Raw genomic sequence first — 26,491 nt, 5'->3', positions numbered from 1 at the left:
AAAGCGACTCAATTAATTATTGTTGCTAATGGATTAGGAAAACCCTATTCATTAAAACATATTAATTTAAATCAAGAATATAGATTAAAAATTGATGTACCAAATTTACAAGAGATTCAACTATTATTGACCAATTGGTATGGCACAAATTACGATTTGAATCAACTTCATCAAATGAGTAACAAGGACCTCGTTACTCATCCGAATCAAGTGATAGACACTCAATTAAACAATAGTGAACAAAGTAAACTCATTAATCAACAAACAAAAGTGAAATTACCTCAAATCAACGTAATAAGAGTAAATTACATCAACTTTTTCAATGAACATTATTCAGAAGATTCACCATTTTTAATCAATAAAATTGAAGAATTTCAAGACACAAATATTGATTTACCTGAAAATCTTCAAAATCTCGACAACAAATTATATCAACAAATAAACAAAGAACTAAGTGAAAGTGAAAAACTGCAAATTTATCAAGTGTTACTAGAGGAAAGAGGCTCTTTTTCCTCAAGTAAATTTGACCTCGGATGTGTCCCAGCAGAATTCACAAAGTTCAAAATTGATATTGGTAACAATCCAATACCCAAGAGTAAACCATTTCGATCAAGTGAGAAGATGAGAGAAGAGATAAGAAAAATAATCAAAGAGTTCAAAGAAAATGGGATAATCGAAGATTCAGATGTTGGTGGAGGAGCTCCAGCATTTGTGGTACCAAAACCAAATGGAACATGGCGAATGGTAACATCATATGTAGAATTGAACAAATTAATTCAGAAAAGAAAATTCCCAATGCCTAACATAGACGATGCTATAAATCAACTCAAAGGTAACAAATATTTTACGGTATTAGATCTATGTCAAGGGTATTATCAGTTGGAAATTCCGGAAGAAGAGAGAGATAAAACGAGCTTTGTAACAGAAGATGGTTGTTACAGATACAAAAGATTACCGATGGGATTGGCTGACGCACCATCTTACTTTCAAGAAGTAATCAATAAAGTTCTTGGAGAGCTGAAGTACACATGCTGCTTTGGATATTTTGATGATATTGTTATATATGGAAAAACAATAGATCAACTTTGTGATAATATGAGAAAAGTTATTGGCGCTCTAAAAATATTTGGCTTTAAGAATCGAGTCGAAAAACTTCAAGTTGGAGCAACAGAAATTATCTGTTTAGGTCACATGGTATCCGGTAAAACAATCAGACCTGATCCTAAGAAAATCGAGAGGATTAAGGCCCTCAATCCTCCGAGTTCTCAGAATCAGATCAGATCTCACCTTGGATTGTTCAACTATTTCTCGAGATTCATAGAAAACTATGCAAAAATCGCAGCTCCATTACAAGAACTGGTAAAGAAAAAGTACAAAGGAATCCCGATTAAATTGGAAGGAGAAACTTTGAAAAGCTGGAAACAACTAAAAGAAGCATTAACAAAGAAATGCTTATTAACTCACTTCTATCCTGAAAGAGAAACAACTGTATTAGTCGATGCATCAGCAGTCGCAATTGGTGGAATATTGGCACAAAAAGATGACGAAGGTACATGGAATCCAGTATACTTTTTCGGCTGTAAGTTGCAGAAATATATGTATAGCTGGCAAACCACTGAAAAAGAATGTGCCGCTGTTGTCTATGCTTGCCGAAAGTTCGCACATTTCCTGAGACATAAAAAGTTCATTGTTAAATCTGATCATCATGCTCTATGCGAGCTCAAAAACACACAATTTAAAGTCCCAAGAATCATGAGATGGCAACATGATCTTTCCGAATTTGATTTCGAAGTACAATATCTGAAAGGTGAACATCATCCAGCAGATTGTTTTTCGAGATCAAACGAATGGGCTCACAGACAAAAGGCGAAATGACAGATGATCATTTCGATAAATATTTAAATTTCGTTAACTGTGAAAAAGACGATGTGATAATCGAAGACATGGAACTGAAAGAAGAAAACAAAATAATCGAAGATGAAACTCAAAAGGTCCTCTTGAGATTCATCCGAGAATTCGATTATTTAGATTCCCAACAACAGAAACATTTTATCGCAGCGATAAAACAACCAAAAGTTCGAAAAGAAACAGAATCTGAATTGAAACGAGAACAAGAAAAGGATACTAGAGCAAAGTTAATAAAGGAAGAAATCGAAGAAGGTCGATTGAAAAGACAATACGAAATTCGAGATGGAATATTGTTTAAACTCAAGAAAGATGGATCATCAAGATTCTATCTTCCAGATTCACTCATCGATCAAGTATTTAAACAATATCATGAAGCGATTGAGGCGGGACATTTTGGTTTTAAGCCGACAATTCAAAAGATAAAATTAGATTTCTGGTTCCCTGAAATGAATGAAATTATTCAACAGAAAATTGCTTCATGTGAAAAATGTCAACAATACAAGTCAAAAACATATAAAGAAGGTAAAGCGAAAGGAATGAAAGTCGCTGATTACCCAATGGAAAGAGTTCAGATGGATATGATCGGACCGTTCACACCATCAACAACAGGTAACACAGTTGTACTTGTTGCGGTCGATTCATTGACAAGATATGGAATGGCGAAGCCCTTCAAGAAAGGTAACAGTTCAGATGTAATAAACCTTTTAGAGTCAATCATAAATCAATTTGGTAGAATGAAAATACTACAAACAGATAATGGGAAAATTTTTACATCAAAAGAGCTGAAAAGATTCGCTGAATTAAACCAAATACAACTAATAAACTCATCACCCTATCATCCGCAAACAAATGGTCTAGTGGAACGATTGAATCGAGAAATAAAAACGAGAATGGCACTGTACACAGAAAGAGCTCATGAATGGGATATTCATTTGCAGACCCTCATGTTCAGCTATAACAATTCGATAAAAACTGATATTGGCAAGTCACCATTTCAACTTCTTTACAATTACGAGCCTCGCTCACTCCTACACAACAGATTTGAAATAACACCATTATACAAAGATAATGATATTATTGGGTCAAGAGAGAAAGCGAAAGAAGTTCTGAACGATAAATCTGAACAATCAGCAAACGAAAGAAACTTAACACAAAAAGAACCAAATTTGAAAAGAGGCGATTTGGCAAGAGTCAAACCTGTTCCGTATACAGTTGGACCATCATTTATGAAACAAAAATTCACTGGTAAATACATCGTACTTGATACATATGATTCAACAGCGAAATTGATTTGTGTTTATACAAAGAAGATAAAAACGTTCAATTATGAAAGAATCAAGAAGATAGTGGGAAGACTTCCGAACAACTATCAATCCCTTTTGAACAAACACCCGTCAACCAAGTCGATGGAAGAAAGGATTGAACATCAAGAGGAAGGAGGACCTTCTTCCTCTAATGAACAATCACCACCCCAACGAGACCAAAAAGAAAAGGTTGAAGTTTCAAAGGTAATTAATTGGAACGATAGTGACACAGAAATCGAGCAAAGTGAAATCGAAGAAACTAATGAGAAGCTTGAAGAAGCTAACAACGAAAGTAAAGAAACAGAGGAGAAGCTTGGAAACGCTAATAATGAGAAAGAAAAGGAAAACCTAATTCCTAACCCACAACAACTACCGCAAAAAGAAAACAGTGAAATCAACAAAGATCAACTTAAAAGTGACGAGATAAATCATCCATGTGAACAATCAAGTGAACAAAGTGAAAACTGTGATTCATTAAGAGAAACAAGTGAACAGACAGTGCAAAAGAAAAGAACATACAAAAAGAAAGTGTATCAACAGTCACATGAAATGACCACAAGAACCCGAAAACGAAATCAAATTCAAATGATTTCGAAGTGAAAAGGAATAAGGACCTCATTCCAATTCATTTCAAGTTCATTTAATTCTCATTCTAATTAAGACTAATCATTAGTTACTAACAAAAAGCACTTAGAATAAATAGAAGAAAAATTTTCTCTTTAGAAAAGAAAAGAGAAAAGAATAATTGAAAATCCGTTTAGAAAATTTTACTAACCCATATACATTAACACTTTCAGGCACCTTGTTCAGTAATTAATTTTGTGGTCAAAGGACCTCTGACCTCAAAATTAATTAACTGAATCAACTAATTAATTAATTAATTAATTAAACAAATGGACACAAACCAAATCTAACATCAGAGAAAAAGCTAAACACAAATGAGTAAATTAACACCAGGGGGTGACTAAGATTAACCTTTGTCACGTTATCGACTCCCTCAACGTGCTCACTCAACCCTTTGAAACAATTGAGACGCCATTGTATCGGCCATTTTGTGTTCTGGTTTGTCATTGTTCAAATTGTTACAATTGATTAATTATGTTTTTAACCTTTAATTTTGTTAATTTGGTGAAATTTGATTCAATTAAGAAAAGGGCGAAAGGACCTCTCACCCAATTCTAATTGATCAAGTGATCAACAATTCATTTGTTCAATAGTTTGAACAAATTTCCGTGAAAATTTAAATTGTCCCTTTATAAGCTACTGTGTCCCGATATAACAAATTTCCGTGTAAATCCAATTCTCCCGTGTAAATCACAAATTTCCGTGTAAATCCTAGTGACAACTAACACCTTAGATTTAGTGTTAAATCAGTGATCAACATTTTCATCACAATTAACCAACAAGAGATAATTGTTTCTAATTGAGGAAAGAGGACCTTTTTCCTCGAAAAGAACAACATCTCAACCTTGTTGAGAACAAGAAGGAAAGAGTTAAGCTTGAAAAAGCCAAAGAAAAGATGGACGAATTATCTCAATTTTGGAAAGTTCCTAAAAAGACATTGGAATTATTAATCAGAGAAAAGCTCAACAAATTCGTCGGAAAAAGATTGTCAACCATTGGAATTGAAAATTTCTTTCATGGATTAATCTTCTCTGAATTACCAAAGAAAGACACAGAAAGATACCTGATCGCAATTTCATGTAAATTTTGCGACCATGTCCCTGTAAATCCATATAAATGTGAGAACTGCAAAGAGTTTTATTGTAAATATTGTATCAAATTGTTAAGTTTCATCTTCAATTTTCGTAATGGTAACCCAAACCCTGACCTCGACAATATGGAAGGTAAAAGATTCGATTGTGTCTCATGTTTAGGAAGTAACCTTTCTAAAGTTCAAGCAATCAACAGTGATGAAGTGAAAGTTTTTAGTGAATTTCAAGTTCATTGTAGAAACTTTTTCTGTCAAGAAAAGGGAAACTATTATGAAATGCTCAGACATATTCAAATATGTCAAGGTGAACATTTAAAGGTCAATTCGATCCTTGCCTACATCAGATCAAATCTTGAACAGATTAAAGAAAAGGATAAAGTTGCAGTGATTCCACCTTTAGAAAGCCCTGAAAATCCATTGGTAAATGTGAACGATTATTGTAAAGCATTTGATGCTCGTCTCATTGTTCAATATCCTGATTTAGTAACTATTCAATATGGTAAACGAAAATCAAGTCAAGATGAACCATTTGAGAAAAGACAAAGACTAGAAGAAGCACAAGGACCTCGTGCAACTACTAGTTCAAGTCCAGTCGATCCATTTTACGAGCAGAAAGATGAAGAGCTTATTTACTCAAGTCAAGATCATGAATCGAATTCAAGTCAATCGAAAGATCCTGAACCATCAACATCTAAAGAGATCGAAGTAGAAAAACAGCCAGAATGGGGATCATGGGATCACTATGCTGTTGCAGCTAAAGTTGGTTACCCAACTGTTGATATGGAAATTGATTGGAACGACGAAGGAGGACCTTCTTCAGCATCCCAACCAATTCACAAAGAAATCAATGAAGGTATCGGTCCAGGAGAAACAGCAGTCAAAGGTAGACCCAAGATAAGATTAACAATTGATGATTTAAGAAACGATCCAAAGTTAACATCAGAGCAGAAGAAAAAGATGATTAAACGCCGAAAAAGATGGGAAAAAGAAAGCCAATTGGGACTAGAAAGAAAACAAGATAAGAAGAGAAGAGCTAAAAAGCTTGAATGGTTAGCAAAGAAAAGCAATCCTGATCAAATCTTCAATCTTTCAACTTGCATTCATAAGCAACGAATCATGGATACAAATCGAAGACTCAAAAGTGAAAACATCAGAGTGTGTGGAATAGATATTGAAAAGTCTGATATTAAAACGATAATTGGACCTAAATCTTTACCGATTTGGATTGGAATCGTTGATCAAGAAGGCAATCAATTATTCAATGATATGGTCAGATATCCCAAAGATGCAATTGGTGATGGAACAATTTTTCACGGCGTGTCATATGAACATACAAAAGGATGTGATACTTGGCCGATAACAAAAAGAAAAGTTTTAGCAATCTTGAAAGAACAAGATATTATCTGTGTAGCTGGTGGAGTAAATGACTTCATTTCCATGGGATTTAGTCAACGTGATTGGGAACTGATAAGACCTAAGATAAGAGATGTGAACACATATTATCGATGTGTTTACGATACAACATCGATTGCGTTGAAATATATCATCTTTAGCCTTTTCGGATTAGTCATCCAAGAAGGTCAACATTCACCTATTGTTGATGCAGGTTTCACGATGTTATCTTATCTAGTGGATCAAGAAAAATTTGAAGAAGCTCATAGAGAATCGATTGCGAATCCAATGTACATGAATCCTTATCCTCATGTTGATTATGGTTACAATAGACAAATGTCGAGTCTGATTAAAAAGATTATGGAACGTATTGGAGATTGGCCGTTCGAGATAAGAAAGCGACCAATGGGAAAACCAGCTAGATCATTTGACGAAGACAATTATTGCGATGGAGTGGAAAATTTAAGAGCCCCGTATAATGAGATCAATTTATCAATTTTTGATAAATTCATAAGAAGAAGAATACAAATTAGACGTTGATTCCGCGGCATTATGGAACCATTTCAATTCAGACATTCCAGGATGTCAAAATTTCATGGTTCTTTATATTTGTCACCGGAAGCAACATCAAGCTGGGGCTCTGTAAGGGATTACTAATGTATTACGTCATCTTATTTAACTTCCCCATTTAATCATTCAATCACATGCTATTTAACTCTTATCTAATTGTCTAGGATTAACCTTCACATATATAAATCAAGCCCTTGGACTAAGGTCCTCAGTCCAATTAAGTGTTTGATTTAAATATGTTAAACCTCTAATTTTGTGATTCACCTTTACGTTCAATTAAGTTTAACCCCTTTACCTTTCAACCCATTTAATTACAGTTTCTGATTTACCTTACATTCAATAAAATCTAATTACTCAAGTGCTTAAATTCAAAGTCTCCGTTTCCTTAGTTTAGTCGATCTTCGGGTTCCTATTTAGGTTCTTTTGACAACAAAATTTACTTACAATTATCATCCTGATTATCATCATCAGTTTAACAACATCATTGTCACCATGATAAACAGTCAACAAACATAAAAACAATTTGATTGAATTTGAAAAGTTTCAAAATCTAATAACATTAATCAGATGATTGTTCAATTGTTTTGAGTCAGATTTTGGGTGAAAAGTGGTTGAAACAAGGTGTTTATGGTGATGAAGATGATGTTTAATAAAGTGAGCATTGAACATGATGATGATGAGCAAAGAAAGTGTGATCCCAGAGAGAGAGAGAGAGAATGTTTTGTCCTCTTTTCTTCGAAAAGTTTTTGCAAAGAAAATTTTTAATATCTGGTTGTTTATCAGGCAAATATAAAGAGATGATGAGAAGAAGATGATGAGAGAAAAAAAGTAGGATGGTAAGAGATGATAAAAGGAAAAGGATCCATGAGAAGTTCATTGTATCGAATGTTAAGAAAAAAGTTTTTATTTTTTGGTTTCAAGGCAAAAAGAAAAGTATTAGAAATGGAAAATGAAAAACATTTTCTGTTACTTAAAACCTTAAAAACTTTTCTTTTCATGATGTTGATGATAATCTTTCTTCATTTTTTCTTCCATGGAAAAAGTAAATTCTAAGCATCATTGAGTCCATCGTCTAAGGTTATCATTGAATCGTCTGAATGTCCTTTCAAATACTCAGTGTTTTTGTTTTCTTTTTGGCGAAATTTATAAAAGAGAAAAAAAAATTCTTTTGATTATTCTAAATTCTCATTGACAATTTTCAGTCATAACTTTTCAGTGAAATGGTCAGTGTATGAAGAGCCTCATTAAGAAAAGAGCAATCATGATAATATCTATTATATTGGATTTCCCCACATTAGAATTTATATAAAAAAGTTTTATTCTTCCAGAACAAAGTTATTGATATTTTACTAGGAATCATTCATTTATCTCAAGAAAACGTCTTGGAATACAAAAACTTGACCAATGACCATGGGCTCAGTTTAATGAAAGTTTATTTGCTATTAGACTCATGATAATCATTTCATTTTGATTTTGAGAAAAAAGAAACAAACTAATTCATAAGTAATAATAACAATCAAAATAATGGATTGAGTTGATTTACTTGCAAGAAAAAATCAAATCAAAAATAATAATAGTAAAATATAACAGTAAAAATCAGAGTAATCATTTCACTGATAATCATGGCTAATGCTATAAGAACAAGAAAATTTCCCTCAAATTTATGAGTTGAACTTGAACCTGAGTTAAAAGCAATGAATTTCAATTCACTATGATTACTTTTGTTTTCTTATCAAGCTTAGAACCGATAAGCATTTCAATTGGTATAAATATATTAGTTTCACTCCTACACATTTCAGGCTAATAATGCTCATGTAATAAAGTTTAAAAAAATGATAAATGCTCATGAAAGATTCTGTAAACTCTAAAACATTTATCCCATTTCTACTTATATCAATCAATCTCGATACAAGATAATCGACTATACATTTTGTACGTACAGCCGATTGTATCATGTACAAAATGACCTTCATCCGTTGTTGATTTGCATTAGATAGATGTGATTAAAATTACAGATCATCCGATAATTTTAAGATCATCACCCAAACTCTTGATTCAATTTAATATCTTGAAAACAGTTAAATCGGTTCAACGGTTTATTTGTCTGATAATAGCGACGGTCTTATTAAGGGTTATGGACCAATCAATGTATTGTAGGATTTGGTTATTTAAGTGATTACTATACCTGTTAGAATTGAACAATAGATCGTACTTAGAATAGAAAATAGCTTTAATAGTTAAATAATCAAGAAAGGGTACAAGGGGTAAATCATAATAGTTGAAGGTATAAAGTTTATGTTTGAAAAAAGGTGAACTAAACTTAACTGGTTACTTGTATATTGCCTACACAAGACTTTATATACAAAAAGTAAAGGTTACCTTGGTCAAGGTGACAAAGGTGAATTCACCTTAACGACAAAGAGGGGAATCAATTATTTGATTTCAACAATGTACTTGATTGTACTTATGGTTGACGTTACATTAGAATCTTCTAGATCCTAACAGTACCATGGATTACAAAGGTTGCAAGTGTGTTTGACTAATTAATCAACTGATTGTGAATGTAAAAATATTGAAGGAATTCAACTGATTGATACAATTCATGATAAAAGCGTAATGTCTGATGATAAGATGGTATCTCACAGAATTTAATGACTTTTCTTTCACCTTTTGATGTTTATATTGATCAAACTAAATAATGAGTTTCAGAATAACATCAGCTTCATGAATTACTTACTTCCTTTCAAGGGAGATTATCCAGAATTTGATGATTTTTCACTCGTTATCAGCACATTAAGTTTATAAAAAAAGTCAATGAATGAGAGGGATTACCGAAGGTTATTAATGATTAACTAATTGATAAAAATGATTGTTAACCAATTTATAATGAATATTTTGTGTCTACAATTTGATTACATTGAATTGAAACAATTATCAAACAAGTTTCAAGTTAATCATTTACTCATTGTTACCAAGAAATGTTACTCAACTTTTCCCTCTGTTATTTAACTACAGTAGTATGATGATGATGATCTAATTTATGCATGATGTTTTTTACCATTCAGCTCAATTGTTGACACTTCTCATCATGTTATCATCGTCATCATGTTAATTAAGCGTTGAAGATGAGGGGAAAAAAAGTTCCAATTCAGTTTCACTGTTTCAACAATATTCTCATATTTTTTTTATCCTCCTCATCATCTCAACATTTCAAGAGGGTTTCAGCTTGATATTAATGATAAACATTATTTGTATTTATTATGTAATAAGCTTGAAACATACTGATTAATATTAATAAGCTCAGTGAACATATTCAGATAATATCATGGAATTGAATCTTTTTGTATTTTTTTATCATTGTCTTTATCATGAATAACCTTTACACCAATCGCAATTAGTAATGGCTCAGATTCTGTTAATATTATCACAATTTGAGCTCAATTTGTCAAACATTTCACGATCAGATTTTTACTTGGAAAGTAAATCAAATAGTTGACTATCTAATACATGTATAACCTTTCCTTTGATTGCTTTGATTAATATCTATTGAAATTAAATGATTATTTTGTTTCCTTGATGATGATGGTGATGATAAGTTACATATTAATATTTAGATGTTTACACTATTCATTGTAATGAAAACGAAAAAAAAGATCACAATCAAATTAAGATAATTGATTATCTTCTACGGTTTAAACATGATAGTTTTCTCATGATGTTCAATCTTAGGTTTTTTTCGCCTTCAGGAAATTAACAATTATCATTTGAATAATCAGCTTAATTGAACTATTTACATACACAAATTAACCTTCTAGTTGTCTTTTCCCATGTAAAAGCCACTTACAACTTTCATGTTAACAATTTAATCATCAACAGCAATGAGCATCAAACTGATTGTTAAAGGAAATGGAGCAACGAGAAAAAAAACATCTTAGAAAACAATTTGATTAGAATCAGAACTTGAAAGTAATTATTGTAAATAGAATGAGAGAAACGAAATCAAAAAGCTAGAGAAAAGTTAAACTTGCAACTTGGAAGATGAAAGAACAACAATTTAACCTTAACAATTAAATTACAATTTAGTTAACTGTTCAAATAATCAGAAAAACGGTAATTCAATGATAAAGAAAAAAAAGAAACCTTAACAATCAGAAAAGGTTATCCTAACAATCAACTAATCAAGTTTATATTTTGGTGACAGAATTTAAATTGTTCCTAATGAATTATTAGATTGGCATAAGATGGAAAATGAAAGTTTTCATTTCTTTTCATGAGGAGAGATAATTTCAATTCTATTGAATAGTTGGATGAATTGTCTCCGAGTAAACAAAAAAAAAGAGTAAAACTCATATTGATAATGATTGGAATACAAAAGGAAACAATATTTAGCTTGAATCTCCTGGTAATTTAGGTTTGCAATGAAAAGAAAAGCATTTACAATCTTTAGCGTCAACAAATTTTGTCAGATCATTCATCATAATGTTGCTCTATCTCTTTCTCTCTCTTTCATCTTTTGTCTTCCTCATCTTCATTACATATACTCGTTATATCATCAGTATCATCATCATCTCCCTTAGCTTTTACTGTTTCTCGGTTCCTCAGTTTTGGATACTAACTGTTAAGTCAATCACGTTAAGATGATCCTGAAGGTAGAGTCACAAACTCAATTTTTATCGTCACTTCCTTTTCATGATGATGATCATCATCAGTTAAACCCCTTTTTCCTCCCTATGATCACGTTTCATTGGAATTTCAAGAATCTCAAATCCTCAGCGAAATAAGATTAACTATTATTTTATCTTCATGATGGATGATCAATTCAATCATCAGTCCATACATACGGAATCGGTAGCAGTTTTATACCTATGATAGACAAAAGAAAGATGATGATAGATCGAAAGTTAAGATGAAGAGGAAGAAAATTTTATCATCTTCATGAGAGGAGGGAGAATATGAGCAACATCCAATTCAATGAGAGAAAAACAGAATCAAAGTAATAGATGAGTTGGAATGATGATTTTTTATTCGTTCAAGTTTAATCAATCAGCCCTCGAAAATTTTATTTTACTCGATTATGTAGCCTTTATTTGTGATTCATTTACATTTTGTTCATTGATAAAACTAATTGAACTATCATAAAGTCATTAACTATTAGGTGAATATCTTTATGTTAGACGCATTGGTGAGAAATCTCTACCTGTTTGTTACGTTTGAGTATTACCATGAGTTGGCGTGATGGTGAGTAGATTTGTCAATTGTCTGTATGAAATTTTTGGACGAGTTCGTATTTTGATTAGATTTAAATCATTCAATAATTGTTGTTCGTCGAGACCCCTGATACACCAACAATGAATGTTCAACAGGAATACTAGAGTAGGCCGATTTTATACTCACAAATATTAACTTTTGTAAAGTTTCATTATCGTAAAATTTAATATCATTTGCTCACTTTTACTGACCATGTTATTTGTAGACATTCAAAAATGACTTCGAACAACGACTATAGCAATATTGGAATTGAATTAAACTCAATTGAGCTCTATTCCATATGTTATTAACATGAAAATGTATTAAGAAGCAATAAAACTCGTGATCACCTTGCAACTCAAATGAGACTTGAAATGGAAAATAAAATATAATAAAACAAAACTCCGACCATCAAATAAGTGTCCAAACGGACCAGATTAACTACGACTCTTTCAATTTCCCTTACAAATGATGCAATCATAAAATGACCCTCACCTTACAAAAGAATCAAATGTTAATATTACATTTCGATTGAAACCCATGATAAAATTACCCTCAATTCTGATTTTTATTCAATATTTTCCTTCTTTTCAATTTGGTTACATAAACATTTATAATAGATAATGAATATATATCTTTAGGAAATAATCTCAATTGTTGTAATCATATGTTACGAAAAGTTTATTGTTGAACATATAAAGATGGAGATTCGTTTAAAAAACAAGATACTCATTTAGAATACATTTTACTAGCATTAATATAACATGATTACTCGAATGTATTTTCCTTATTTTCCTTTCTTCACAATTCTGCCGAGCTAAATGTTACACAAAAGATTGAGAGTCCATTGAAAAAAAGGAGTATATATAATCCATGTATCAAGGACCTTTGAAATACAATGAATAACCTCACTCTCTCACCCTCTTTCTCTAGCATATATAACATTTCATGTAGCCTAACAATGAATATACTCCAATATATTATACGCATATAAATGTGCATACACACCAAAGATTGAATCTGTTACTTTGTAAATTCACATTTTTCTTATCCAGAATAACATTTCATTCATCTTATTTCACTAACTTATATATTCATGTTCTAATAATAATGCTAAAGGGAAATGATGTAACTCCATGGTTGCTTATGTAAAAGTATTCAGTTCTGACCCTAAAGCAAGGGAAGGATAAATTCATGATATAACTTTGACCTCTATTTGATTTTAAAGCAAATTTTTACTCATCTAGACAAAAACAATATGTCATATGGTTTATTATTACTATTGATTCATCTATGACATTATCTGAATATCATTCATAAAAATAGTGAAACTTGAAGGGAAATGAGTTCATGTTAATGACCAGACAAATTGTTCTGTTCATCTAACTGATAAGTAACAATAACTTTTTCCATTCCTTTTCCTTTTTTCCTCCCTAACACTTTGATTGTTTCTTAGATTGAGCCCACTATTTTTCTTACTTCTAATTGTTGTTGATTGATTATTGATTTTCTTGATATTTTTTTGCCATTTACAATTAAAGATATTATCAAACAAGAGGATGGTTTCATTGAAGGACCAAGTTTTGTGACACTTCCCATTGACTCATCTACATCAAATGGACAAATTGATTTCTACAATTCAACTGGATTAACATTAAACTGTAAAGCAAATGGACTCCCAAGACCTACGATTAAATGGATTAGAGGATCAACATCATCTTCATCAACTTCCTCCTCCTCATCATCAAATAATCCAATGGAGTCAATTAATTATCATATCGATGTAGATAATGTAATTGGACTAAGATACATCCGATCAGATGGTTCCCTGATCTTACAACCATTTCATTCAGACTCATTTCGTCAAGATATTCATCTTACATCTTATCGTTGTATTGCCTACAATAAAGTTGGATCCATAATATCACCAGAACTCCATGTGAGAGCTGGTAAGTTCAATTCCATCATTTATCATTTTCCACCTCAATCCAATGAGTATAAAGTAAAAACTAAGTTCCTTTTTGAGAATGAAATATTCTGATTGCCTTTTTATCTCAATTTTCAAAAGTTTTCCACTAAAAGTCAATTGAATCAGAATCATGAATTTTGACAATGAACTTTCACACAACTAGGTTGATTGAACTTACGTATCATTTATACATAATTTCATTCCATTAATCATATTATTCCGATTAATTGTGCTAATTGTTGGAAGTGGTGACGCCTAATCTCAATCATGATTAACTCATTCATTAATTTTAGCCTTTGGGTGTGTATTGATGTTTATCAACTGATATTTTTGATTCCAATGATTATCAATGTGATGATTACATTTGATTGAGTATTATCATAAAATACTATTCAACTCACATGTTTCTCAGTATCATCATGATATTCAGCTAATCATCAAGATGATTCTGATGAAGTAATGTAATAAAATCTTGTCCCTGAGAGCGACGTTTCACTCCATGATGACCAAATTGGTCGAAGATTAATCATTAACTCAGAGATATTAAATATCAGATATTTATAGCTATAAACCAAGGAATTCTCTCCAAAGTTCATATCGATATATTAATATAAACTTTTTTTGCGATTTTTTGGTCAGCTAACCCTTTTGATTGAAAGAGAGTTCGCCACCTCTACTGTACGAAGTTTGGTTTCCTCTTTGTTCTTGCTCCTCCACTGCTTACGAATTATCTTATTGAGCGATAACAACTAAAGTTAGATACTTAGCTAGACTTGGCATCCTCTGAACATTGGATGCTCAGAAAACTTTTAAAAAATGCGCTGGAAATGCCACGAATCGTGAGATGGCCTGAAAACAACTTTTCATCCATTTTATATTATCCATCACGTAACTTGGTTTCAATAAGTGTCATCTTGGTACCTGAACGTTCGTAAAGGTGTATTGAAGGTCGATTATTTAAAAGAATTTGATTAAAGCTAATTTCGAACATACTTTTTACATTACTTACTGTAACTCTTAATGTGTCTGGACTGTGACGATTTTATCTAATAATCGAGCTTGATTATCAATTTAAACGGCTGAGGTAACAAATCAGACGAAACCCTGAAATCATATTTATTGTTGAACATTAAATTTGATTCTATTTTTGATTCAATTTATTCGATCAATTTGAACAAATCGTGCTACTTGAGAATCACAACAATGAAAATAAATCAATAAAGATCAATTTAATCATTTATACCAATAGAATAATTTTTCTCCACAATTTGATCTTCCATTGTACTCACAGGGTTGGTCAAGCAACACAGTACTGGAGCATATTTGACTCGAAATTTTCGATAACTGTTACTTTGATAAATGTAAATGGTTAGAACCCTTAAATGTGATTCCCCGATGCATATATGTAAACAGTTCTGAGATCAGCATGATCATAGCTTGAATGAGATAAAAAAAAACCTGAACTAACAATTTACTACACGTTTTTAACTGTAATCAATACAATTAAAGTGCATATAAAAACTACATCCAAGTCAATCAATATCAATCAACTACTGAGTAAGCTTGCCAAAATGATACAAAGTAAAAGCAAGGCCTAACCAACTAACCTTTGAAAGTGGTCAAGCAGTTTGCAGTTCAAGTTCACAAGGTGAAATTAATGTTTCCTAAAACTTACAAATCGCCCAAAAGTTTTTTAGACTTCAAAAGTTGAACTTGCAATTGAGACTGAATTAAAATTCATTGATTCTCCTACTAAACTTTAAAAGCAATTTCGCTGATCCAACACCTTCATGAGCAGTTGGATTAACTTCAGTCAATCAATCAATCTTCAATCAAGTATCTTACCTTCCGTTTACTTCTTTCAATCCACTTCCTGTTTTTCATCAACATTACCACTAACAATTGACATTGTGTTTGCATATGCTGAGTATTTTTTTTATTAATGTTGTAATGTTATTGTTACTTCAAGTAATCATCAAGGTTAATCAAGTGGATGCATGATAACAATCAACATTGTTATCATTGAAAATACCATGAATAGCATGAGTTAAACAAAATTGTTTCAACAAAACTAGTTGCACTTTAAATGCTATAAATTGCAATGATGATGATGTTGTTATTAAAATGATAATTGCTACTTGATAAGCGTTGATTACATTTTAGTCAATTATTTTTTTCCTCATTAGTCAAACCATTCAGTGGTTTTTAGTAGTGTTCATATTAAGGATTAGTATTATCAAACTGTAAACTTAATGATGTTTCAAAAAGATGAGCAAAAGTTGATGGTAACATGTTCAATAAGATTCTTATTTGATTTAAGTGTAATAGTTATATGATAAGAGGACGGAAATGATCATGACAATCAACGAACCTTGAACAAGTTGAAGAAAATAAGCAAAAAAAAAAGTTAATTCAAAGATAATAGAATGAAATGAGAAGGAGAAAAAAATGTTACATGAAATATTTTATATCATAAAAGATAAAATTAGTTATTATGAAATAACCAACAAAAAACTAATACAAGAATGATAATGATAATTTCAGGGTAGCAAATGAACATTATCATGATCAGAATGGTCATTTCCATTGTCCATCTTAAACTAGCCTCTCTCTATCTCTGTTCATATCATTAGGTTTATTTAAGTGTTTCCATCGTCATCATATCGTCTTCATCCTTTTCCAAGCATCTCTGATTATCTATGGACAATGTTGAACGGTTGATAAGATTCTGGGAATGTTTTCTCTCTCTTTCTCTCTCTCTCTCTCTCCGTTCTTTTCAATCTGAAGGAGGAGAAAAAAATTCGGGAATGAGAAAAAGTAGCAAGCAGAAAAAAATGTATAACGTAAAGACGAACATTTTATTTCACATTTTGCACAGTTTATTTGCTCAAACAGCATTTTCATCAGTTATCATCATCTCTATGCAATTCAATCTCCATCACTCAGCTTCATCTTCATCAGTTTCCCATCTTCTTCTTCATCCATGGGCTCGGAATTTGTGGCTTGAAAGATATTTATGGTCTGCCTTTGTAAGATTGATTACTTTCCTTTCTCTTTCTGCTTCTCATCATCATCTTCACACTTCTCAACCCAATATAATGTAATATAACATAATATAATATAATACACTTGACCAATTTATTCACATTCTCCTTGTCCAGTCTCTGTTTTTCAGGATGCAGTGAAAAAATACTGACTCTTTCCTCAATTTGACGTTGATATGAATCAAAGTGGGCACGAATTTTTTTATATCACATCGTAAAAACTCATTGAACATTCAGGGGGGAAAGTTAACACAATGTGAAAATTCAGAAAGATAGACATGATACTGAGACTATGATAGTTTATTAATAATTTTCTGGTGAATTTTTGTGCTTCCCAAGTCGATATCTGCTGAGAAAATGAATCAATCAAAATTATCCGTTATCGAAAGTGTAAACTAAATGTTTGGTGTCAACGATAACGATGAATTAAATTCTTATAAATATCGAGTCACTTTTACTCAGATGTTTTTATTTTTCTTCGCCTGAGCCATTCAGATGAAATTTAGTTCTTTTTTTGAAAAGATCCATCAGCAGATAATTTTTCCGAAATTTTAAATTTTCTAAGTAGGTTCATGAATATTCATTGGCTCTGATAACTCCTTCTGCTATTAATGAATTTATCATTTTGAAAATAAGTCTCGACTATTTGAAAATCAGAGCTATCAGTAAATGTTACATCCATAAATTCATGAGAATGAAAATATTCATCACAATAGAATCGATCACCAAATTTAAAGTGATTTTTTTTTCTCCTGAATAAAAATACTCACTTCTAAAATTATTTTCATAGAAATGTATATACACACACCAAAGATGAGCTCAAGATAATAAGTGATACATATCAGAAAGTGTATATTAATGAATGAAAGAAAATGAAAAATTCTGTCAGCAATATTCATACAGAATTTGTAATTCAAACATGGACATGAGAATGAATTTCAGAAGAAAGAAAGTAGAGTTCAGAATAGTTAAGGTGATGGAGAGAGGAGAAAAAAATCTGAGACTGTTAGAAACTTTAATTCTGATTCATCAAAGAATATTTTGATTATTTGATTCATTTCATATTCTGATTCCTTCTCCATGGTAATAATAATAATGGTCAAGTAATCAATCGAGAAATAGAGTTGAGAGGTGACATGGAATCTCAATTGAGTATCAACAAAGGTTAACGAGTGTTCTGAGTAATTCTAATGCTATTTTTTTATATATATCATATTATTATCATAACTATTATTATCCCTTATTGTAGATATCTTATTTCCTCTTATATAAAAATATGAGAGTTGGTCAATAATGATGACCTTAAAGGTTGGCTTAAGGTTTGACCATAAAGGATGATGAAAAGAGAAGGGTAAAAGTGATCATCTTCATCTTACTCATCTTTGAAATTGGTGTGGTCTGAATATTAAGCAGCTTTTTCATCATCATCATCATCACAATTGGACTGACCATCGGATAAAAAAGGATAACCACAATGAAAGTTTATCACCAAATTTGATCTTCACGATGATTCCGATCTAAGAAAAGATGAAATATTTTTTTCTTTTTCAAAATTTTTGCTTCAATTTCTTCATCATCATCATTGGTGCTCATGATTACGGTTATGTGGTGGTAATCATGATGATGATATCACTGTTAACTGGACAAAGAGTGGAACCAAAACTATTCCAATTTTTTGATGGTATTGTTGTTTACACTTTCAGATCACGGAAAAAGTTTTCGCAGAGTAAAAAAAATAAAAGAAAAGAAAAAGTTTCTTGTTGATTGAGCAAAGATGAAAATATTTTTCACCTTTTCTCTTTTTGATTAATAGTTTTCTAAAGCTTCAAGATAGATTACTTTTACCATGAACACACATCTTCATCACTTTCATCCTCATCTTCACTCAACTTGAATTGAAAAGTCTATGGACCTTACATTAAAGGTCAAGATACAATGTAAAACAAGGGAAACAAAAACAATGAGGTAATAAATGAATACAATGTTTTGTAAATGAAATAACATACAGGAATATACAATGTAATAGTCAACACGCTGATTATTGACAATTTAATTCATCAGATTAAGCAATATGGAGATCGTTGAATTGAACAAATAGTTACGACTGAAAAAACTAATCATCTGATGATCGATACAAGCAGATCATATCTCTAAATTGAGTTGTATTTGTCTCTTACAATGACTTTCTCATCTCTTTCCTTTTTCTGATGCACGGGCGAACAGATCGAGTCTGTACTATTTTGTGGGACTATTGTATTTCAGGTGGAATTTATCAGTACCGAAATATTTCGAAGAAGCCTCTTGTAGTTTTGACACAATCTTGTTATGAAAATTCTGCTCATTAAAATAAGCAAAATCTTTGATTTTTAGAATGTATTAATATTAATATTTGATATTTTACCAGGATTTCGTTTCAATTCAGAGCTTGGCTTAGGAAAATCAGCTAAAATTCACTCTAATTATCATAAAAAATTTGATTAAAGTTTCAGGAAAGGTTCAGATTTTCAAGGATATCACACAATCGGAATAAATTGTAATAAATTAAAGTCACTGAGTGTTTTTGTTGTAATCAAAAATTTGAATAATTAATTGAATTCAACCTCAACAATTATCTGTAGCTTGTAACTCAACTTAATTGGAGCTCATTCGGTATAAAAATAGATTCAAAATTTCCTTAGTTTGAGAGGTTTCAACCATGAGTCTACTTTTCCATTGATTATATTAATTTCAATTTCTTGAGATTCGATCAATTTTTGAATAAGATTCATTTTAACTTTTTTAAGGTATTCGCATCTTTTTCCTTTATCAACCATTGAAAAATTAGTTTATAAGGCTTAATTAAAATCTTGATTTTATTGATGAATTTCTTTGCTTACATACTAATTTTGGGCCATTAAAAGTTGAGTTTGTTATCAAATTCGACCAGTCAAGCGCTACTGCCACAACTCTTGTAACTATGGAATCGTTATATCCAATATATTTTAGTGGCTGGTGCAAAATCGTGCAATTATTTTTCGCCGGCAAAAGATTTATTAATACATTTGATGAGCGAAAACTTCAAATAGAAATGAGACAATTGCAAGAATACAGAGTAATAAGTAAAGATTGAATAGATCAGAAAAATTTGTATAATTCAGCGGACTGTATGAGCCTTCGGATCGTGTACTTATTCCCTTGTAACGCCAACATGTTGGGAATAAAATGCTTTCGATGTGGCCATAGTAAGTTTCTTTAGCTTTTGCCCAGGAGATAGTAAGAAGACCATGTTCAAAAGATGAATATGAAGCTCTGATGATCTATCGTTTCTTATTGCGATCAATATTTTTATGGTAAAGTAACGATCCTGATTTTTCATAGTAGCGAACCGTAGCGGTATGAAACAGAGCATCTTTTACTTCATTTTTCGTAAGATCATAATTTATAAAATAATGATGTTTACAATAATTCTCAAACACTAATTCAACGGTAATGTCTTTTCCAAAGAATGAAATCATTGATTCATTAACCGTTTCATAAACATATTTATCAAATAGCTTATAATCAATAGGACTACGTGGGTTAATAACCCAAATTGTCCGTTGATGATGGTCAACAAAAACTCTGCGATCGAAGTAAGATAAAAGGCCGAATTAATCTGACCAGTAATTGCGAGATTAGATCGAGTAAAATATAATACTAGAGCGAGAACAGTTAACAGGACGATGAAGATACAAAGCGAGTCATCAATTATTGCAAATGATGATAATATCCCTTTGTTAATTACCTTAGGTGACAAGTTTGGGTATATGTTCATGAAGACACAACTTTCACTTGCAATTACTGGGCCAACGGATAAATTCATAATAACTTCTGTACCGTCAAGATAATTTATATATTTACCCGGAAAAAGTAGATCGACTTTACCTGACATGACAAACGAAATATCAGAGGTCGCACCGTCCAAAGTGTTAATGAACAATACAGGAACATTACCCAGCTGATATTGAAAGAAAAGCTCTAACTCATCCTCGGGAACTCTTTTTGGTAAAAGCGATAGAACTCTAATAAGAGAGTTGTTCATTACGTATAAAAAATAACTTAAGATATATCAATTTATGACACTAAGAAAATGACATATAATGAATAATGCTGAATAGAAAATCACTATCGAAGAAATCAAATAATTCTGAGAATTTATCAAGTTTTTCTATATTTAAATCGATAATTTTATTAATCTAGATGACTTTTTCGTTGCCAATATAATAATCATTAGATGCTAACGCGTGTTGACCCTTTTTAGATAATGAAACAAAGATATTAAATTGAGAGGTCGTTATGTTTGATAGCATTTTCTTAATAAGGTATGACCGGTAATGTTTTGGACTAAATTTTAAAAATTGATTAGCGACTGATTGACTAGACTTATTGACTCCATTTAAACGTTAAAATGAAGATTCACTCTCTGGCTATGATTGGTGAAAAATTCAATTTCATGGTGCTCATGATTGAAAAAATACGGAGGTCGAAATAAGTGTGCGTCGAAAATTAATTTCCATTTACATTCTTTTTTTCCCATTGAAAAAAATCAGAAAAAAATTAAAATTTTTCTTCTTTTGAAAATTCAATGCTTTTCTATGGGAAAATGGATGAAAATAAGGGGAAATTAATTTTCGACGCACACTTATTTCGACCTCCGTATTTTTTCAATCATGAGCACCATGAAATTGAATTTTTCACCAATCATAGCCAGAGAGTGAATCTTCATTTTAACGTTTAAATGGAGTCAATAAGTCTAGTCAATCAGTCGCTAATCAATTTTTAAAATTTAGTCCAAAACATTACCGGTCATACCTTAGTTATGTTATTTTAATCGGATACTAAAGAATTTCATTAAAAGAATAGAAAATCAATTTTAGAAAAGAGAAAATTTTAATAGAATTGATTGTTTAATATCATCCGATGGTTGAGCATTCTCATTTGCACGTGTTAGCTTCACTGAGATTCGGTTTCGTTCGTTTTAACGTAGCCTCACAGTCATTTTTTTTCTACTCTCTCAAAAACATCCCCATACTCTATGGACATAACTTTAATTCTGAGCTCAACACTTGCAGAATTTTATCTCGAAGCTTTTCAGCTTTTATCATCCTTTCTAAAGCTGACAAGTCTTGTGAAATTTCATTAAGAGATGATCTTGTTCATTCTGAAGATGAACTGACTTCTTGTTATACCGATTAATTTGAGTGATAATTATAATTGACTTCAAGATGAAAAAGATACTTTTAAACCGGAATAAGAAGATATAAAAAAACTTAAGTAAAAAAGAGCGAGATGAAAGAAAAATGATCGACATTATAATCATTACGAAGATGATGATACTCGTTTTTAATAACCTCTTTCTTTATCCTTTTGCTTCATTGATATTTTATATGAGAACAGCATTCAGCTTATCTTAAGATATAAACCATATGAGAGGAGAAAAAAATTCTTACACGCAAACTGAAAAGAGTATTCAGAGCGTCGAGAAATACAGTCTCGCCTTCTTATGGATTATTTTCCTTTTTTCTGTAACAATTCTGAGTTCTTTATCTTTTCACCCGAATTCACGAAACATCATGAAAACTGTGACCATGTTATCAGATTTAATCGGATTTAATAACAAGTAGAAGGTGGGAGTTTATTCTGTTATCAACACAGTTTCAGGAGTTATGGTTCATACGCTGAATCTGCCTGTTGAATGGCAAAGATTATCATATTAATGATGATGATCATTATCATCATCATGGTGGGCGGAGAAGGAGGAAGCTGAAAATGACTGTTTACTTTAAATTTTCATGAAATTTGTTGACTTTTGGTGTTATAAGTATGATAGATCTGATTATTATAATTAGAAAAGCATTGCCTCGTAATTGAAACAATGAATTGAAACTGATCATGACAAAAGATTTATCATATTTTTACATATCTGTTGATAAAGTTTTGCATGAAATTTGACATTCGATCTGATTATGAGTGGAAATTAATGAGTTTCCATGTATTCTGTAAACAGTGATGTTTTTTTATTCAGATAAAATTGTAAATTCTGAATATTCAAATAATTAGAACATGAATAAATTATTTTCCAAACTCGTTCCAAACTGATTAAACTATTTCCATACAATGTCTTCACTGGTCAGTTTCAAAACTATTCACCAATGAGCTAATCTGGTGCTTGCATGTAAATGATAGTTTAATGAGTTATCTCAATCTCTTTTCATGGTTAGAGAAAAAATCAACACCTTCTCCAAGGGCTAATAAAGTTCAGTTACTCGCTATTGGAATAAAAATATTAGTATCACCTAAAGGTAAAGAATTAGAATCGATAATTTTTCTTGAAAGTAGAAATGGGAGAAAGGAAATAAACCTCATTTGTTAGTGTAAGAAGAGAAATGTAACTAAAATGATGATAATTTCCAGCATCATGAGAAGCATCTTGATGAAGATGAAGAAAGAAAAAAAATAAGTATCTTCCTTGAAGATGAATCTGAGTAAAAATAGAAAATGTTTATTATTCAGATTCTTTTATTTAACCAAAATGAATTGTAGAAAATTTTATCGTTAGTATATGATTATCATCATGATGATAGGAAGATAAAGATGCGAAGAGATAAGTAAAAAGTTGAGTGTGAGTAGATACAAAGTAAATGCAAAGTAAGATTCAGAAAAAAGAGACGAATCATGATAATAATGATATAACATAACCACATTGAGGTAGATGGATTGCCCTTGATACCTAAATTATATTCAAAGATTCAACTTACAATCATCTTAAAGACATTCAACTAGATAGTAATTTATATATCAATTTGAGAATTGGTTCAATATTGTCTTCATTATTATCATGCTTCATCCTCTTCCTCCTCCGCCTCCTCAATTCCCTCACCCTCTTCCTCATCTTCATCTTTCCATCTTCTTGTCTTAACCAAGACTATTATTATTTATTTTAAATAAGACATTTCTCCTTTTCCTCTTCGACCTGAAACTTTGTATCAGAAGTTTTATCCTCTCGCTCACTCTCTCACTCTCTTGCTCCTTTTCTCCCTGTAAACGAACACTTATGTAAGAATAATATTTGGTTTAGAGAACATTATTCTCTCTCTCTCTCATACTTTTCTCTCTCCGGTTAACGATTTTCTATTTTTTCTCTTCATCTTCCTCTATTCTTCTTGACTTTTACTCCCAATATCTTCATGGCAAAAGAGAAATAATCAACAGAATTTGTTTATTCCACATGAATTTCTCATGGGAAAATTATGAGAAAAACTTACTCTTGTGCTTTTATTATTCCATGATGACTTATTAGCATTATTATTGTTTCTCATCATGTTTGTAAAAATATTTGACAATAGAATCAAAATTTTGAGATATTGATGCAAGTTCATTGAAACTGATTCCAAGTTTAAATCATGAAAAACAAAAATCTTACAATACATGGTGACCTCTGAACTATTATTAACATTTACACCAGCAATGATAAATATTGAATATTAATTGATCATGTCAATCTGAGCAATTGACTTTAATCATTGCAATTAATTTTCATCAAAATGAGATAAAGATGATATATCAAACCATTATCATCATTATGGGTTATGGATGATAAACAAAAAAGAAAGATGAAGTTGTTCAGTTTTCCTGAATCATTGATGCAATTGGCTGAACTTTCAGTCAAATGGAAACTTATATTACACGCATCACATTCTGAGCTGAACATGATATTATCTCATCATGGTGTGAATATGAATATGAATTGATTACATGGCGAAACCATTGAAGAAATGAAACTTTCTCAATTTTTACTTAGTTTATGAAACAAAATCAAAAGGTTTCAAATGAAACACTTTGTAATTATTAATAGTAACATGTACACACTCTGAGTATACAGAATTTCAATCTTAAGTTATATTGAACATTTAAAATATCAGCTGATAAATTGATAAACCAAAGTGTTATCTTTATCATTGCTCTGAATGATTAATTTTTATCATTTGAATTTGTAAATCAAGATCATTTGATAAGTAAGCCTGAAAATCAAGTTTTAATCATAAATCTTGATAATTATCAACATCTATTGATGTGCTTTTTTCCCTTTTGTTGCTTTTTTTGTTTTCCTTCCTGATGATTAACTTGGGAATTGTTAACTGATATACTAAACTAAATCACAATCAAGGTTCAGGTTAATCGACCAACTAAATCACTTGGTGGATTTTCATCATTCAACGATAATAATAATATCTCAGTCATTATTATCATTAGCATCTAACAATTTGCTGAGTTTACTGAATAACAAAGTGTTGTAAGTAATAATAATGAAGGAATCACAATTATCATTAACATTATCATCTTCATCTTTATTTGTTTCATTTGTATATTATTATTGATCAACAATCAGTGAGAAAATGGAGGAAAAAAACATATAAATCTACATTTGATTCAATGATATAGTTGGATAAGTTTGTCTTCCCATGAAAATCAATAACAAATCAATTGAATTTCATTAAAAAGATGAGCACATGAAGAAAATGATGATAAGACATTATTGGTATTGGTGATTGTGATGATAATTTTATCATCATCATTTTAATCAACAGGAATGATAAATTCAATCAACAATGTTGACTGATGTTGATTAACTTAACTCTCTAATTGAGATGGTTTATCAACAATATATATATTAATCGTAGATGATAAATAAACTTTCATCAGGTAAACATACGGTGAAAGTTTACTTTCCATGTTGTCTTTTCTATCATCTTCATTGTATCTTCCCCAATGATTATCATCCTAATCATCATCAGCAACATCAACATCTTCTGTAAGTAAAGTCAATCCTCTGATGAGTAGATAAAAAAAACGATTCAATGTAATAACAGAGTGAAAGGGGATGAGTGGTAAAGGATGGAGAAGATGTTGTTGTTGATGATGATGATGATTAGGATGATAGAAGAAGATGAGGAAAACAAGATGAAAGGGAAGATAAGTATGGATCTGTTAAGGGAATCAACAGCAATGATGTTGTTGATGACCATTAGTGTTGGTTAATTCAATCCATTTGACCGATATACGATAGTTTCGACCTACTAATACTTCTGGTTCTTGGTTAGTAACTTTTAACATGATAAAATATTCCCATGAGTTTTCAAAAAAAAGGATACGGAGAGAGAAAGAGAGAGAACTAACCAGAAAAACTTGTTCTATGTGAATTATTTGGCTACTATTATGTTTCATCAGAATTTCCATCATTATCCTCTAGACTTTTAACTTTCCCTTCCTCTCTTATGGTTACATCGAGTTTTGAAAATCAACTGAGCTCTCGGTTGAAACTCAC

General features: G+C 31.1%; 1 protein-coding gene across 1 annotated transcript in view; it reads left to right on the top strand.

Annotated features, from left to right (window-relative positions):
• Nucleotides 1–26,491, top strand: part of LOC128386954 (cell adhesion molecule Dscam2-like) — a 54,899-nt gene that overhangs the window by 8,399 nt on the left and 20,009 nt on the right. The window contains exon 2 of the mRNA XM_053346074.1: nt 13,677–14,084. Within this exon, the coding sequence (XP_053202049.1) occupies nt 13,677–14,084 (408 nt within the window). The remainder of the gene's footprint in view (nt 1–13,676; nt 14,085–26,491) is intronic.

Source organism: Panonychus citri, unplaced genomic scaffold (assembly GCF_014898815.1).
Source record: "Panonychus citri isolate SS breed McGregor unplaced genomic scaffold, ASM1489881v1 Contig00077, whole genome shotgun sequence".
Taxonomy (NCBI): domain Eukaryota; kingdom Metazoa; phylum Arthropoda; class Arachnida; order Trombidiformes; family Tetranychidae; genus Panonychus; species Panonychus citri.
The sequence above is the reverse complement of the archived record's forward strand: the minus strand, read 5'-3'. Positions and strand labels throughout refer to the sequence as shown.